We start from the raw sequence: 16,771 nt of genomic DNA, 5'->3' as shown, positions 1-16,771 counted from the left end.
TGACATTTTTGACTCTACATAAAATATAAATTTTACTAGCTTTTCTAGAAAAAAATCGTCTATTCCAATTTATTTTTTTGACTTTTTGATGATAAGCAAGTGCATACTATCCATAAACGTTAAATAAAGCTAACTTTTTAAAGTGGAACCAAACAATTAGAATGTGACAAAAAACTAAGAAAATATGGTCTTTTAAACGTGGATGGACATGCTTTAAATTTTTTTTTTTTTTTTTTTTGTTGACAAGGGAACCCGCAGCCGCTACCCGAAGGTGCACACTAGGTAAACCCCGCCTTGTGATCTTAGCCGGCAAAGGACCCAAGGAGGTAAAGCAGCCTAGGTTACCCATAGCTGACCGGCTCAAACCAAGAAGGCCAATAGACAGCTCTAACGGGAATCGAGCTAGCAACCTCATGATTGTTAGTCCAACTGCCCCACCAACTTGGCTGGGGTTGCCCCCTACTTTAAATTTTACTATTACCATCTACATAGAACGCGAAAATTGGACTAACTCAACATGTTACACATACATAATTTCTTATATTAACTAATTATGGTTGACCATTTTGCATACAAAACCAAGATGTCAGTGAGTGCCGTTTTACTTGGATAAAGCTGGGTGTATAGAGCATATTTCACAAGGCCAGTACAAGGCCTCACACACGATGTAGGATTCACCTCATTAAAAAAAAATACCCCAAAAATGTCCACCCACCCTATGTTTGTGAGGAGCCTGTTAACCTCTACTCTGACAGTGCAACATTGTCCATCGTACTTTTAGTTAGATTTCAATTCAAAATAATTCCCTTACTGGAGTTAGTTTATACGAAGACATTTTAGAAAATAATATATCTATAAATTAATCACGTCAATACCATAACTTCATTTAATTATTCAAAGTCTTACTAATTGAATCTTTCACAAATAAGTTCAACTCTAATTAAAGTTTAGTTTTGCTAATCAAAGATATTTTGTTCATAATAAGGACCCGATTGATTGTAACCCATTTTACATATCTAATAAGAAAGATTAAACATGATTAGATAATATAAAAATATAAGAATCTTAAAATTTTGTTCATCGTATTGTTTAATTCAGTTTAATATTGTAAAAATAATGTATTATCTATCCACGTCAATGATCAAATTCATGGTGATTTATCTTTTCAAACATGCTATATAAATAGGCTTGGAGACAGATTCAAAATCAAGGGAGATACGTGTCGACTCGAGATTGGAAAGTTAAAAAAATAGAAAAAACACATAACACCGAATCATTAATTCACACATCAGTCTGTTCCCTACAATTATGTTTTTGCGCTTGTTCAAGAGGAATTATTCTTATCTTATTAACGTGCTTGCTACCCAGCTGCCTCCCAATTCGTCTTTGATACAATAAGTTAGATAAAAAAAGAAAAGAAATGGTACATTAATTTATAGAATAGCAAATAAAGTCCCCATGTTTACATAAAGAGAACTCGAGCGTAATTTATATTTTTTTCATCACATTGTTATCCCAAATATTTCATTAATTAAACAAATTGTCTCTAATGACAGATTTTGTCCCAAAATTTCATTAAGAAAGGATAAAGGACTTATTTGCTCATCACATTTTAAAAAAGGAAAAAAAAAAAAAAATATAAAATTGCGATTAAATATTTGTCTCTCATGTTTAAGAACGATAATAAAATTTTTGGACAAAAGTCGTCGTTTAAGGCAAGATGTACTGATTAATGAAAGAATAAATGATAAGATGGAACAAAAAAGTTAAAAATATGAACTTGACATTAAAGAAATGTTAAGGACATTTAATGCAAATTAAAATATGATGCATTTAACGGTAGTTATATTTCACAATATATTTTTATTTGTAACACCACATTTTATTTTCATTTAAGGTCGTCAATCTTTGCTTATTGTAACCCTTATACCCTCAACATTATTTTTTATACGAATTAAGCTATTTATACAATCATTGTTGACAATTTTGATGTTTTCAAAATCTGGGTTGTTGATTTAAAAAATAGTTTTTAATCTTTTTTTAAAAATAGATGAATGTGATACTGCCAAGTATAAAGTTGTCAACCAAGATTGTACAAATGACATTATTATTTTTAACATCTTGTTAATTAACACATCTTATATCTTATGAAGGTTTCTATCAAACAAATTTGTTTAGAGGCATAAAATAACTTTTTTTTAAACATAATTTTAAAAAATAATACATTCAATCCTTTTTTTTTTAACTACGATATGGAATCAATCCAAAATCGAACCATTTGGTTCTGGCTTGGTTTAATTTGCTTCTAATTACATTACTGACTGAGAAAAAAGAGAAAGAACATTTGAGGAAAAAGAAGAAGGTTGATGCTTCAATTTCAAAAATTCTAGGGCGATGGTGACTGAGCGTGATGGTAGACGGAAGGCAACAATTGGTATCCTTACGAGAGTCGGTATATAAATTAAAAAGAAGAAGGAAAAAAAAAAAGAAATGAATTAGAATCCGAGTATCCAAAATGAATTAGGGTCTCTAATCTCCACATTGAGAGATAAAAAATTGAAGGTAACACGACCTTTTAGTCCTAATTTTCAATTGAATTTTAAGTTTTTTTAGTGTGAATTTTAATTCAATAATTTGTAAAAGAACCAGAAATAATTAAAAATTGAGTTTGGCTCTTGATTCTAAAACCAAATAGTTCGGTTCGATTTAGTTTGATTATTTTGTCCATTCCTAACACCTATACATAAATCCAGATTTGGGCAATACTAAACCAAGCTTATGTTAATCGATGGTCTTTAATAGTGTTGGGCCAAGCCATGGTGACGATTACGAATCCTTCATTTAAGGCCCGGGTTGGCTTCTATGCACACCCATGTTTTAGCCGGCCTTATGGCAGAAATAGACGCAAATAGCACGAAGGTAAAAACATAATTTAGCAGAAAATATATATTTATTTTATTTTTTCTGGTTTGGTAAGAAATTTTTAATAGAAACAAAGTTTTTTTAATAAATTAATTAATCTAATGATTACCTAATAATACGCTATTCTCAAATTCAAACTTGACTGAAAAAAATATAAAATTAGCATTCAATTAGTTTCTAAGTAATTCACAACGCTACATATTCTGAAAGTTTTGTCATCTAAATATAAAAATTCAACCTTTTAAAAGTAATAAATAGTCAGATCAACAAATACCATCTAAGAAATAATTTTAAAATTCAAAACAATTCACAATAAATTTTATGTGTGAATTTCAAACCAACTTGTGTTATTTACACTAATATATAATTAAAAGAATAGGGTATTGAAAATTGTTAACTTCACAATATACGATCATGGTTTTTTCTATTAAACAAAAAAAGAAAAAAAGAGAGAGAATAAAACGAGGAAGAAGAAGCCATATTGTGTTAGGCTCGTTTAACATAGGTTTTTTGCTTTTGCTTTCTTTATAAAAACTTTTGGAGGAAGCTACCAAATTTTTGTTTAAAACTCAATTTTTAAAAGAGATTTTTATTTCAAAAGTACTTTTAAAAGAAGCTACATTGAACCAATTTACTCCAAAAGTTCTTATAACTAAAAGAAATACTTTCATAAAACTAGTCAAATGAGCCTAATAATAATTTTTGAGTTTCAAAGACTTCATTTTACATTTTAAAAGTCATGTCAAACATGCCCTTAATAAAAACATTGTTGAAAATACATCTTTGTTGAATGATAAACTTAAAATAAATAATGTAATTATTTTGATCTCCTCCTAATCGAAATAAAGAGGAATCCAATTAATTACATCATTAATATGAAAAGGAAAAGACACCACTTGTGTGTCACATTGTTAAAAAGCGAGTTCGTTGATCATTTTATTAAAAGACGTAAGTTCTTCGACCAATTTATTCCCATATCTAAGGACATAATTGCAAGCGTCACAATTCATATTGACACGTAGCGCTAGAACATCAAAATGGTTTTAAAGGACTTTTGCACATGGCATAAAGTTAACCATGTCATAAGTTTGAGAATCACAATTAACCTAGATGGACATTTGTCGGCTATACGGAATTCCTCGAGGAGAGCTATTGATTCTGTCAATAAGTTTTCAAAATTCTCTTCAATTATACCGTCGTTATCGTCGTAATCACTGCCATTCATCTTGAATCACTATCCCAACTCCAATTCAACTCCGCACCATATCTAACTTGTATGTCAATATTTATGCATGTTACTCTAGGCAAGGTCTCATTGAAAACAGAACGCTAATAGGGTACAAAATCGTCCAATTTGAAACGGGTTATGACGGATTCTATTGTAGACCGGTTCAGTTACACGTCCGTACTAGTGCCACTGCCAGGCCTCCAGACTGTTTGATAAATCAGCGGGTCCAGACCGGTCCCTGACACCCACCAAACTCCACGTAGTATAGACCGACCAACAGGGAAATAATAAAAAACCGGCAAAATTTTGAAAAAAAATAATTGTAAAATAAAAAATGTAAAAGCATGAAACGGTCTTTCTCTGTTAATGGCGTCCAAGTTCTTAATAGACCCTCTGATCGCTGTTATTCAGAGACCTTTTTGATTTTCTCATTCTACCCTTCAGGTAGACCCCTATTTCTTCCATATCCATCGTCTCTCTATAATGTATATTGTTTGTTTGAAATGGATTTTGTGCAGATTATTGTAATATCATTATCGTTATCATATTTTCCATTTTTAATGGGCAAGTGATCAAAGTTGAATTCATTAAGTTTTTATTTGAAATTTGAATGTTAGATCTGATTTCTTGTTAATAAAAAATAGACCATGACCGGGCTTCATTTTCTGGGAAACATGGGTGTATTTTTTTGTTTTTTCTATGTCTTTATATTTTCATTTTTAATTTTATTTTCCAAGATTTTATTAGTTTGGGTTTGGGTTTGGGTTTATTTAGGAATTTGTTAATTAATTAATTGATCGTAATTGTTAATAGGGACTGAGAAGCTGAGGATTTAGCAATATATAGAGAAAGATTGCGGTAGAGGTTTAGGTGATGTCTTTTGACGGAGACGAGAAACAATGGAAATGCGGAAAGGGAGGTGCTGTGAATTTTCAGAAAGTCAGTTCAATTGTTCGCGATATTGGGGAGCCTTGTCTTCATCAATCACCTATAAAGGTTGTGATAGCTGTAAGGCTCTATACTTCTTTAGATTTCTGGTCATATTTTTAATTGAATCTTGTTTTTAAATGAAGCTTATAAATAGATTTGTTGTTTGTTAAGTAGAGATGGTAATCTTATTATTTAGTGTAAGACTCTCTAATACTCTTCTATTTTCATTATTCCATTGAATATTTACCTGGAACCAGGGGCTCATCTAGGATTATTAGTCAGAGTTGCTGGTAAAATTTTTGTTAAGAGACCTTCGAAGTACGAGAAAAATGAAAATAAAAAATGGAGTCATAGTGAGGACTTCAACATTCATATATGTATAACAAAATACATTAACTTAAAAGACAAAATATAAAAGACAACCAAAAGTACCAAAACGTGCAATAGAAATCCCCTAAAGTGCTACTTCTGTTGCACCGTGCGGTTTTCTAAAAGATAAAATTCGTCAATGATTACAAATGCATAAGGTAGCCATCTTATACCTTCTGATAATTGAAGAGCCTGTCAAAATATCCTTACTTTTGGAAGAGAAAGTGCAACATTTTTCAAAGATGTTACAGAACGTTTCTTTCGATTAAAAGAAACTCCCATGTTTCAAATATTGACTACCGTGTACAAGTATGAAACTAGAATGAGATACTTTTAACTTATTAGAAAAATACTATATATTTAAGTAAAAACAATAATAGCAAAGTCATGGAAAACTAAAAGAAAACCAATAAAACTAAATATGAATTTTATATGATGAGTTAGAATCCTTCAGAAAAATTATTGTAAAACATTTGATTGGACTTTCAATTAGAATGAATTCTGAGAAGAAATACTACAAAATTGAATGTAGAACAACTAAAAAACTGAAATTTATAAAGACTGCTAAATCACCATCTTTTATGTTAAAAGAATATGTAGACATTGGAGGATATTTGGGTATAGGAAAAACAGTGAAATTAAAATGAGGAACAATTTATAAAACTGAGCTTCATCCTCTTCCCACTTCATGTCAGTTAAAAGAATAGTCAATGAAATATATCCTATATATACCAGACATTCAACATTTTTCAGCAGAGAGCAAAATGAAATATATTCCACAAATAGCGAATATTTTAATAAATTTCAAAACCAGTAGACAAATGATGATTTTGCTGCCAAAAGTATCAGTTAAGAAATCAGTTTGCATCAGAAAGAAAACCTGGACGGATTGCTATCAAAAGTCATGGACGTGCTTGAGGGGAGCAAAGTTGCTACCTCTGCAAGGTGTAGTTGTGGTAAGAAGGATTATAACTGGAAAAGAAGTGAAGTTTATTAACAGTGTCCTCTAGCTTATTAATCAATTATCAGTGTTCATTTGAAGAAGCTATTAGGTCAATAGACTTGGAGTTTTTCCTGAGGACAAATTTACAGCTGGATAAATTAAGCTTTTCTGACCCAGATTTTTTTTTTATCATGGCCAGAAATAAATATGGGCTATTCACTCTTATGCCGACCGTAATATAGTGAACTTTAGTTTCATGATCTGTAAAACCATGGATACACATTATCTCTTGTAAGCAAATATGCAATATTCATTACTTCAGTAATGAATATAGTAATTGAGCATAACAATCTCTTTGATCCAAAAAAATTAGGGGGACACTTGACATTCCAAAGAAGGGAGAGATTTGGGGGGCATATATAATAGGGAAATAGTATTTGCATTGTAATACATTTGGTTAGCGTAAAATTTTAGTATGTAATTAAAAAACGTCTTATAGAAGTCACTAAAGAATAGTAGAAAACCATAGCACCAACAGCAAGTGCTTCCCCCACTCCCCACTGACAGGAGAGGGGGATGTGGCCCATCCATCCTTTAATGAAACTTCACCCTTGAGCAAGAAATTCTTTAATCAAAATAGCGAGAAAAATGATTTCTTGAGATGGATTAACAACATATTAGTGGGACCCTTTTTTCCTCGTTTGGTGATTTTTTAGCTTTGCAAACTTGATCTCCAGCTTATCTCTTGGCCCTTTTGGGTCTATAAAATGTTTTCCTACCTATGTAACTGACTCTGTTCAGCAGATGCAGAGGCCTGCTAATAACGTATATGATTGGGTGCAGAATCTGGATAAATATAATCTGACTTCAGTGGTCATATAGAGTTTTGCTTTCATTTTCTTTATCTTTGTGTATTTCAATAGAATTTATTCTGCAACTTGTGTAGAAATTTACACGTCACTCTTCTGCTTTTTCTTTGATGTGCAGATAAGCAAAATGCTTAAACCAGAAAAGTGGCAGGCGACCTTTGATAATGAAGGGAAAATTATGGATTTCAAAAAAGTTTTGAAATTGATTATATTGGGGGTAACCACTTCTATTGCAGTTTTTAACATTTGATTGTTTTATTCCAGTTATTATCTCGCCATAAACTTACCATTTTTCAATGTAAACTTCGGATAGTTTAGAAGCTTGAATCTTGTGATGGTACGCAACATTCTAAGCTTCAGAACTTATTCATGCTTGATTGCTACTTTAACTCCTTGTGGCCTTGATATTGTTTCTTGGGTTCAATATTTTGGCATTCCTATATTTCAAGTCCTGTTGGTATCTCAAATGCACGATTGTCCATATCTTATAGTGGTGAAACCTGGATTAGACATTACGAACATCAAACTTCAAAGTAGGACTGATGATTGTTCCGGATTTCCTCTGAAGGACTCTTAACTCTAATATTCATCATCTTGGGAAGACATGCAAAGCTAAGAGTCAAGGATTGATTTCAAGGAGTCAGTAATTCATTTAATGGCTTCCTTAGTCTTGTCTTTCTAGCTCAAGAGCTCATTAACTCAAAAACTCATTGAGGATTATGGTCCCTTGCCCTCGACACATGGAGGGAATATGACTAGTGAAGCTAAGCTGCTTGCTCAACTTCCTTATTTTGAAATATCGGGGTTGGAAAGCAAAGCTTTCTTCTAATCTCATCCTGTTTGTTCTCTATTTTTCTTTGAAGGTTTCCCTAATCTTTTAGTCCTCTAATAATCCCTTCATGGTTCTCTCTTTTTATTTAGTGAAACCCCATATTTACCAAGGTTAGGACTTCAACCTAGGGCGAATAGTCCTTTTATTATATATAGGATTTAAAATACCTAATCTTCTCTAAAGTAAACTAAGATTGTATCAAGTCTGTAACTAGTTAAAAAACAATCACTAGAAATTGATGTTAGGCATGATGCTGCAGGCCTATATAATTTTCAAAGTGATTTTTATTGCTCCACAATGATAATTTGACCATTCAACTTTTTCACCCTAGAAGATAGTAATAACTTTCAAGTAAATAACAATACTAGCTGGGAACAAATATATGACAACAAAATAATCGTCGTTCCTGAATATAATACTTGTAAATAGTTTGTTGAAAAGTAATGGTAAAATGCATGTATCCATTCATATGCTTCATATTTTCTTTCTTGTCTTTCTTGTATTATCATTATTACTAGGTTAAAAGAAAGGGTAATTGGGATTCTAAATCTTTTAAGTGTGAAGAGACGTATTATGTGAAATATTGTCTTAAACACTCAAAATAGAAATGAATAAATGAAATAATGGTAATGAGTCAAAACATTGGTTGTCTTCGTGGTTTATTTAAGCCTTTCAAACTTACGTTTTCTCCCCTAGGATCCACAGCTTATTATCTATATATTTCGTAGGACACACAATTTATAAGCAGTTAAAAACACTGCCAAGACGTCTATAATCCTCAATATTTATTCAGGAGTTCATTGGTGGAATTGGAAAGATTTTAAATTCAATTGAGTCATCAGATCTTAGCACTGAAGGTGGTTTACCTATAGCTCTTCCAGTTTTTACTTGAAGTTAAAGACAGGTGCACTAAACTTGCTCCTGGAACCCAATGGTTGGCCTACTCAATAGATGACTTCTTTGAATAAAACTTGTTATTTTGTCCAAAGCACAAGCTCATCAAACCTATCTCAATATCTACCTGATACAAAATCTTTGTGCCTAATCCTGATAAGCATTATCAGCTTTCTGCAGCACAAATTTGATCCATTTTCCTCAGCACATTGAGCTAGAATATGCTGCATTTGGAGTAATCAAAATGTTCCAGTGCAACCTTCAGATGAGAAGAAACACAAAAGCTTAAGACACAAGTGGGAATCTATCGACAGCCCAAAAGCATGACCAAAAGTTTTGGGTCTGTTTTTATTTGTTAGCCTCCTAATTCCTCCCTCTGAAACAAAAACTGGATCCGTTTACAACTCAAAATGAGTGGATAAAGTAATAATATTTGCACAATGAATGCAATTCTCGGTGAGGTTATTTGTAAGTTCCAGGTTATTAACCATTTTTTATATTCAGCTGAAATTGAAACTTGAATGAACACATAATCTGCTGTGAATTTCTTTAGCTTCACAAAATATCTTTGCATAACTGATAACTAAAATGTGGCTGATTATTCTTCTAATTCTTATATAGTATCTTATGTTGTGAGCTGGTTATCAAATGATAATAATTTTGTGCCTAGATTCTTGGTATCTTTCTGAGTTTGAATATAATATTGATAGATAGGAAAAAATAAGATTAAGTTCTCTTAGTCCCCATTTGTTTCCCATTATTTGATCATTAAAATAAAAAATATGACCGTTATCCATCACATCAAGCCATCATATTTGACTTTCTATATTTTGTGTGGGGCCGTAATGATTATACTTTTCATTCTCATTCTTACATTAATGGGAAACAAACGGGGCTTAGTATTTTTTAGCCAAAAATTAACCCTTTTAGCCCCCAAAAATGCTTCATATTTGCATGGTAGGGTGTGGATCCATCTATAAGGCCAGAAGTCTGGGAATTCCTTTTGGGCTGTTATGCTTTGGGCAGCACTGCTGAATATCGAAGGCAATTGAGGACTGCCAGGAGGTATCGGTCTTTTTAGTCACTGCTTCATTTTTTGTTGTTAGCTTATCAAGTGTCTTGGCTGCTCTGCTTTCTAATTTCATGGATGTGATTTGTTTGAATATTTTTTTCCCAATCATGCTGTGGGTAGATGTAGTTCATATGTTAATGGTATCGCATTATTCATTACTGAAGTTTTGTCCTAGCTATTGCGGACATGAAACCTTAATTGAAACAATAGAGAAGCAGGCTTCGGCATTTCTATTAGATAAAAAAAATTGTGTATGAGTACATAGATGTGGTGAAATTGATGGTCATGATATGTGAATGGAATCACTGGAAATAGAACTGAAATAGTTCTTTTTTTATGTGTTAATCTGAACTTATGTCTCCTTTTCCCCCTTCTATTCCAATTTTGTTGGTGATATTTGAGTTTCATCTTGTAACGCAATAAATGTGATAAGGATCATAAAACATATTTTTTACGGCATTTCTGATATCTGCTGCCTGTGTAATGATTAATGGTGTATCTGGACCTGCAATTTTTTTTTTTTTTGGTCATATTCTGACTTAAGATCTCTTTTTCTAAATTGCGTCTTTGAAAGCCTGCTCCAGTGCCTAATTGTTTCTTTTACTTGGAAACATTGTTGTTGATGATAATAACTACCATGACTCTCTGTTTGTTTGATCCTAGTGAGATTTCAATGTAATATGATTAATATGAGGCAATGGTTTTGTTTTACATTATTCTAGATCAAACTTTCCAGAAGTTACTGGAAAATTGTTCCTGATTGACCATGAAGAGGTAGTTGAAGTCATCCAGGGTCAGTCCATATGCCATTGGTCAGAGTCAGTTGGCTCCATCAAGTAATTTTGGAGATAGAAATTGACTGTTGTTGGGGGTAGATTGGCTTTTGAAAGAACATTTTATTTTTAGTGAAATAAGGTGATTTTAGTCTTCAGTGTCTGTAAGTCAGATGAAGTTAGAAGTTTAAACTCTTTAGAAATTAGAAAATATTGGGTTCTAGTCAATGAAGAGATAATTTTGGATTATTGGGAATATAATTGTTAGATGATATTTCTTGTATACTTATTTATGCAGGAATTTCTCGCTTTTTATATCTTTAATAAAGTCTGAATTAGCAAGAAAAATAAATAGAGAAAATATTGTAGTGTCTACAAGATGAAAAATTGTATGAGTGCTTAAACTGTGCCAGACTACTAGGAAGTATGTCTGCTTAAACCCTTACAAGGCCTTAGAAGATATCAGGTTCTAGTTGATGAAGATAATTTTTTGGTTGATTGGGTTTATGATGTATACTTCTTATATATGGAAATTTTGTAGCTTTTATATCTTTATTAAGGTCTGAATTATAAAGGGACCAAAAGAGAAAACATCCTAGAGAAAGTATATTTACCTGTGAAAAATTTAAAATCTGGATATCTTGTGAAAATAAGAAAGCTTTTAAAATTCGCCAGACTTGTCTAGATTTTGCATCCAGGGCCATGGTATATCTTCAGTAATTTAGCAGCAGGGATAAACATTTCAAAGTCCATTACCACTCCCATTAACAAACTTTTTGGTAAAGAACAACACAAAAGAAGTAGAGAATAGGAGCAAATAGAACTAAAATTACTTTTGTCAGTAAGCTTTTTTGAAATAATTATTCCATGGCAAGCTGTGGCCTCGTATTGGCAGCTTTAAACTTACGTTTTAGTATTTGCTTGACGTATTAATGGTTCTTATGGAAGTGACTGTAAGTGGATGTGCAACATTTTCATGTTTCTTTCTATCATACAATCTACTAATTGCAAATAAATTAACTATGAACATATTGCAGGGAACGTTATATGGACCTAATTAAGCAATGTCAATCGATGCACTCAAGTGTAGGAACTGGTTCCCTTGCCTATGTTGTAGGTTCTAAAGTCATGGATATGAGAATGAGTTCCAAAGATGATGGGATAAGGGAAAATGAAGACCAAAGTGGACATATACCTGAAGCCAATGCTAACAACGTAGTTAATAATAACTGTGTTTTGGACGACAACTGTATAGAAAAATCACATATATGTAGAAGGCAAAGCTCTGGTGACTCTGATGATTTTGCAAGTATAAGAGAAAGCAAGGAAGGAGCATATGATTACTCTGGTCTTGAACCTTCTTCTGGTTCTCACAACTGCACGTCTCCGATTGAGCTTGAAGCTGATGGATCACAATATGTAACTGAAAGCTATTTGGACTCCCCTACTTTACCTTTTACAAATTTGTTTGAAAAGAGTGACAAAAATCAAAAAGAACCTAGGTTTTGTGATGATACGCATTTGACACAACGTAAATTGAAATTTGGGGATGAGCATATGCACAGTTTTCAAATTGACAGCAATGCAGATCTAGTTGTCGAGTCAAATGGTACCCCATTTAATGATGACTCACCACCTCCCAACTCTGAAAGTGAAATGATTCACCCGGATGTGCATGAATCACTTTCGCCGTCAAATAATCTGGGATTTGAATCAGAAATGTTTAATAGGCTTAGAATATCAGATGCACCTGAAATATCAGCCAATAATGCAATCACATCTCGTGGAGGGGCTGCCAAAGGAGACAGAGTGTCTGAATGGCTTTGGACACTGCACCAAATAGGTAAACATGTAACTTGGTTTCCATATCAATTTTTACCAAACACTCCTTCCATTCAGCCTAAAATTCTTTCATTACCATTTACTGGGGTGTAAATCACTTTTTTGTTTTCCAGTTGTTGATGTAGTTAGAACAGACAATCATCTCGAATTTTACGAGGACAAAAAAAATTTGGCTCGTATGTCAGATATTCTTGCTGTCTATGCGTGGGTTGATCCTGCAACAGGATATTGCCAAGGTTGTGCCTCATCGAAACTTTCATGTGATTATTGGAACTGCACAAGGATTTAGGTGAACAGTTATTTGGTTTTGACATCATCTTCTGTATAATTTGTAGGCATGAGTGATCTACTTTCCCCCTTTGTTGTTCTTTTTGAGGACAATGCTGATGCATTTTGGTGCTTCGAGATGCTTCTAAGGCGAATGGTATTTATATCTCAAGATTTTTGTTGAACTGTCCTTTAACCTGTATTAACTTTCCAGCTTTACAGCGCGAAAACTTTCAGATGGAAGGACCAACTGGTGTAATGAAACAGTTGCAGACACTCTGGCACATATTAGAACTTACAGATAGGGAAATGTTTTCTCACTTGTCCCAGATAGGTGCTGAGAGCCTTCATTTTGCCTTCCGCATGTTGCTTGTACTCTTCCGCCGAGAATTGTCTTTCAGTGATGCCCTTCGTATGTGGGAGGTTTGTACCTAGTCGTTTTCCTGTTGAATATGTTAGTATTCCATTATGCAAATACATGAATCTAGAAGACTAGAGGACCATAATCCAATTAAATACTTGACGTGCGATGGTAATATTGAAGATAAGATTTAAATGACATACATGTGTTCCTCTCTCAAATAGGTCGATATAGATATTGGTTGCTACTAATCACATTGATGCATTAATGTTCTGATGATCGCAATATATTCATATTTGCTCACTTCTGGTTTCAGAATCATGCAAGTAATTTTTATTTATTTATTTCTTTTCGGAGCTTCAGATACAGAAGAAAAAGTCATGCTTGTTTTAGCCCCTATTTAGTTCAACTAAAAGTCAAATTTTTAGTAGATTTTGATAAAAGTTGACAAAATATGTGATCCAGAAGTTGATAAAAGTTGTTGGTCTCGTGAAATTTGTAGTTAAAAATGAGTTTGAAAGAAAAAATGAGTTTTTGAAAATGGGGGTCAAACAGGTTCTAAATGTTTTCTTCATGTAATATTCAGACCTAATGACTCTATGGAATTACGTTGATTCTTCCACGTATTGCGGGTACATTGGAGAGTTTAATTTTTCTCGGGGGAATCTTTAGAATTATACTGCATTAGCTTTCAGACCATTAAATGAAAAGAAAAGTGAATAACCCATCCTCTCTTCTTTTTTATATTTTCTTTGTAGGAAAGCTCAAAGATGGCTCAAGAAAATGGTTAGCATTTTCCCAATAATACCATAACCTCACTAACAAGCTTGATGTAAATCTCGTGATCAGCTTTAAAAAGCTCAAAGATGGCCCAAGAAAATGGTTAGCATTTTCCAATAATACCATAACCTTACTAACAAGCTTGATGTAAATCTTGTGAACAGCTTTATTAAATCTTCAGGCCTGCTTCCATTCTCATTTTGACGTTCTTCAACTCCAATTATGTTCAACTTCCCTGTCCCTATACTGTGGCCATACCATTTTCTACCAGCATTTTCCTTACATAATTTTTAATAACTGATACTTAACTCATGGTGCCACCATCTCTTGTCCTCTAGTGGCTCTTGACCACCATAAAGACCACCTGAAGAAAACATTGCTACCATCTTCTCTTTCTTGTCACTTCCCTGACCTCTAATATCATTCAAGCAAGCTTGGTGTCTTTTTTACATATCTTCCTGGTTCCAGTAATACTTATATCCCAACAAAACCTTCTAATGTTGTAGCTGCAGTATTATTAGGAAAAAGCACTAATTAGAGAGATGGATAAATGGTGTTAGTTTATAACCATTTTCAGTTTTTCTACCCAAGAATTTTCAGTTTGGCCAGAATGAAATTGGAACTTGTTTTTGTTTTGATATCTTCCATATTTTCCTTTTTCTCCTGATGGTTAGTTGGCATTGCTCCAATGTCTACTAAATGGTTGTGGTTGATGATTGAAGCGTATAATATGTTCCAGGTCCATTGGTCTCAGTAATTGGACCTCAGCTCTGATCTCTGGTTTAAGGCTATTGAGGAAATTGCACTTAAGAATCTCTTCGGATACCTCAGTCAAAAACCGCTGGCGGTATTCTCTTATGGTGGGACTGTGTCGGAGACATAGGAATGGGGCACAAAGGGATCCTTCCTGTGATGATCGAAACCATCGCAGTAACTGAACTTTCACCTCTTCCCAATTCTTCATAGGCCGGCGTCATTCCTCCCGTTTGAACCAGGTCAACGCCTCTCCATCGAAGCACATGGTGGTGACCTCCACTTTCTCTTCCTCTGTAAGTTGAGTTAACCCCGAATCAATAGAAGCCACTGGTGATTTCTCCGTTGCTAGCCCTTCTCTTTTCGTTCCGTTTCTTGATTATCCCGAGATCACATCAACGAATCAAGCTTTTTCATCATCCCTGCCTGCATCAATTTGAATTCCAATATTAGTGATTCTAGCCCAGCATGGAGTTCTTGGTGCCCGTTCTCCATTCTTTGTTTAAACTCTCCCGCTCGATTTGAAAGGGTCATGGTTGATTAAATGAATGCTCTGATACCAGATTGATAGAATCTACATCAAAAGACTGATAAATTCTAACTGTAGCAAAGAAGAACACAATATGGGAACAGAAATGAAATCTATATTGATTAAACAAAGGATTACTGAAAGGAAATTAACAACCAGCCATTGGAGAGGACTGCACTCTCCACAGTACGTTTTTACTCAATAATTTTTCCTCTCAATCCTCCCTCATTCTGTTTCTATTTATAGTCTTCTCGTAACCAATTTTGCCTGCCCTCTCTATCAGAATTTGTTACTGCCTCCCCCTTCTTCATTCTTGTTCCTTCTAGAATAAGTGTGTTTTATTGGGGGCTTATCAAGTTTTTAGCATTTAACTATTTTTATTTTATTTTTTACTCAGTGCTTTAAGCTGGTTATATCTTTTGGTGGTATAAAGATTCTGACCGATAAGGATATAATCTTGGTCCCATTAAATCATAGGAACACTGATTTCCAAATTCTGGAAAACAACTATTGAATCATGACATTTAGTTGCTAACATGACCACTATCTTTGTATTTCTCGGACTTCATCAAGTATGAGGACTCAGCTAGATGCTCTGAAAAGTTACACTGATGTTCTCCCTTGTTCCCTTATTCATTTTTACGATTGAAGGAAATTTCGTTTCTCTCTCTCTCTCTCTCTCATGCATGGACGTGCTTGAGGGGAGCAAAGTTGCTACCTCTGCAAGGTGTAGTTGTGGTAAGAAGGATTATAACTGGAAAAGAAGTGAAGTTTATTAACAGTGTCCTCTAGCTTATTAATCAATTATCAGTGTTCATTTGAAGAAGCTATTAGGTCAATAGACTTGGAGTTTTTCCTGAGGACAAATTTACAGCTGGATAAATTAAGCTTTTCTGACCCAGATTTTTTTTTTATCATGGCCAGAAATAAATATGGGCTATTCACTCTTATGCCGACCGTAATATAGTGAACTTTAGTTTCATGATCTGTAAAACCATGGATACACATTATCTCTTGTAAGCAAATATGCAATATTCATTACTTCAGTAATGAATATAGTAATTGAGCATAACAATCTCTTTGATCCAAAAAAATTAGGGGGACACTTGACATTCCAAAGAAGGGAGAGATTTGGGGGGCATATATAATAGGGAAATAGTATTTGCATTGTAATACATTTGGTTAGCGTAAAATTTTAGTATGTAATTAAAAAACGTCTTATAGAAGTCACTAAAGAATAGTAGAAAACCATAGCACCAACAGCAAGTGCTTCCCCCACTCCCCACTGACAGGAGAGGGGGATGTGGCCCATCCATCCTTTAATGAAACTTCACCCTTGAGCAAGAAATTCTTTAATCAAAATAGCGAGAAAAATGATTTCTTGAGATGGATTAACAACATATTAGT

The 16,771-nt window shown here is 33.6% G+C and overlaps 1 protein-coding gene across 3 annotated transcripts; it reads left to right on the top strand.

Moving 5' to 3' along the window:
* Nucleotides 1-4,441: 4,441 nt before the first annotated feature.
* Nucleotides 4,442-14,211, top strand: LOC111397607 (small G protein signaling modulator 1-like). Of its 3 annotated transcripts, none has more exons than XM_023024613.1 (9): nt 4,442-4,594; nt 4,964-5,158; nt 7,380-7,478; nt 9,949-10,052; nt 11,870-12,675; nt 12,788-12,910; nt 13,010-13,098; nt 13,179-13,364; nt 14,061-14,211. In XM_023024613.1, exons 2-9 carry the CDS (start codon nt 5,024-5,026, stop codon nt 14,091-14,093), a joined length of 1,575 nt encoding a protein of 524 aa, XP_022880381.1. In that variant the 5' UTR covers nt 4,442-4,594; nt 4,964-5,023; the 3' UTR covers nt 14,094-14,211. The 3 variants fall into 3 exon arrangements, with proteins under 3 accessions (XP_022880381.1, XP_022880380.1, XP_022880379.1); XM_023024612.1 differs by having other exon boundaries at nt 4,964-5,146; nt 13,164-13,364; nt 14,061-14,202; XM_023024611.1 differs by having other exon boundaries at nt 13,164-13,364; nt 14,061-14,202.
* Nucleotides 14,212-16,771: the final 2,560 nt, after the last annotated feature.

This window comes from Olea europaea, chromosome 7 (assembly GCF_002742605.1).
Source record: "Olea europaea var. sylvestris chromosome 7, O_europaea_v1, whole genome shotgun sequence".
In the NCBI taxonomy this organism is placed as follows: domain Eukaryota; kingdom Viridiplantae; phylum Streptophyta; class Magnoliopsida; order Lamiales; family Oleaceae; genus Olea; species Olea europaea.
The sequence above is the reverse complement of the archived record's forward strand: the minus strand, read 5'-3'. Positions and strand labels throughout refer to the sequence as shown.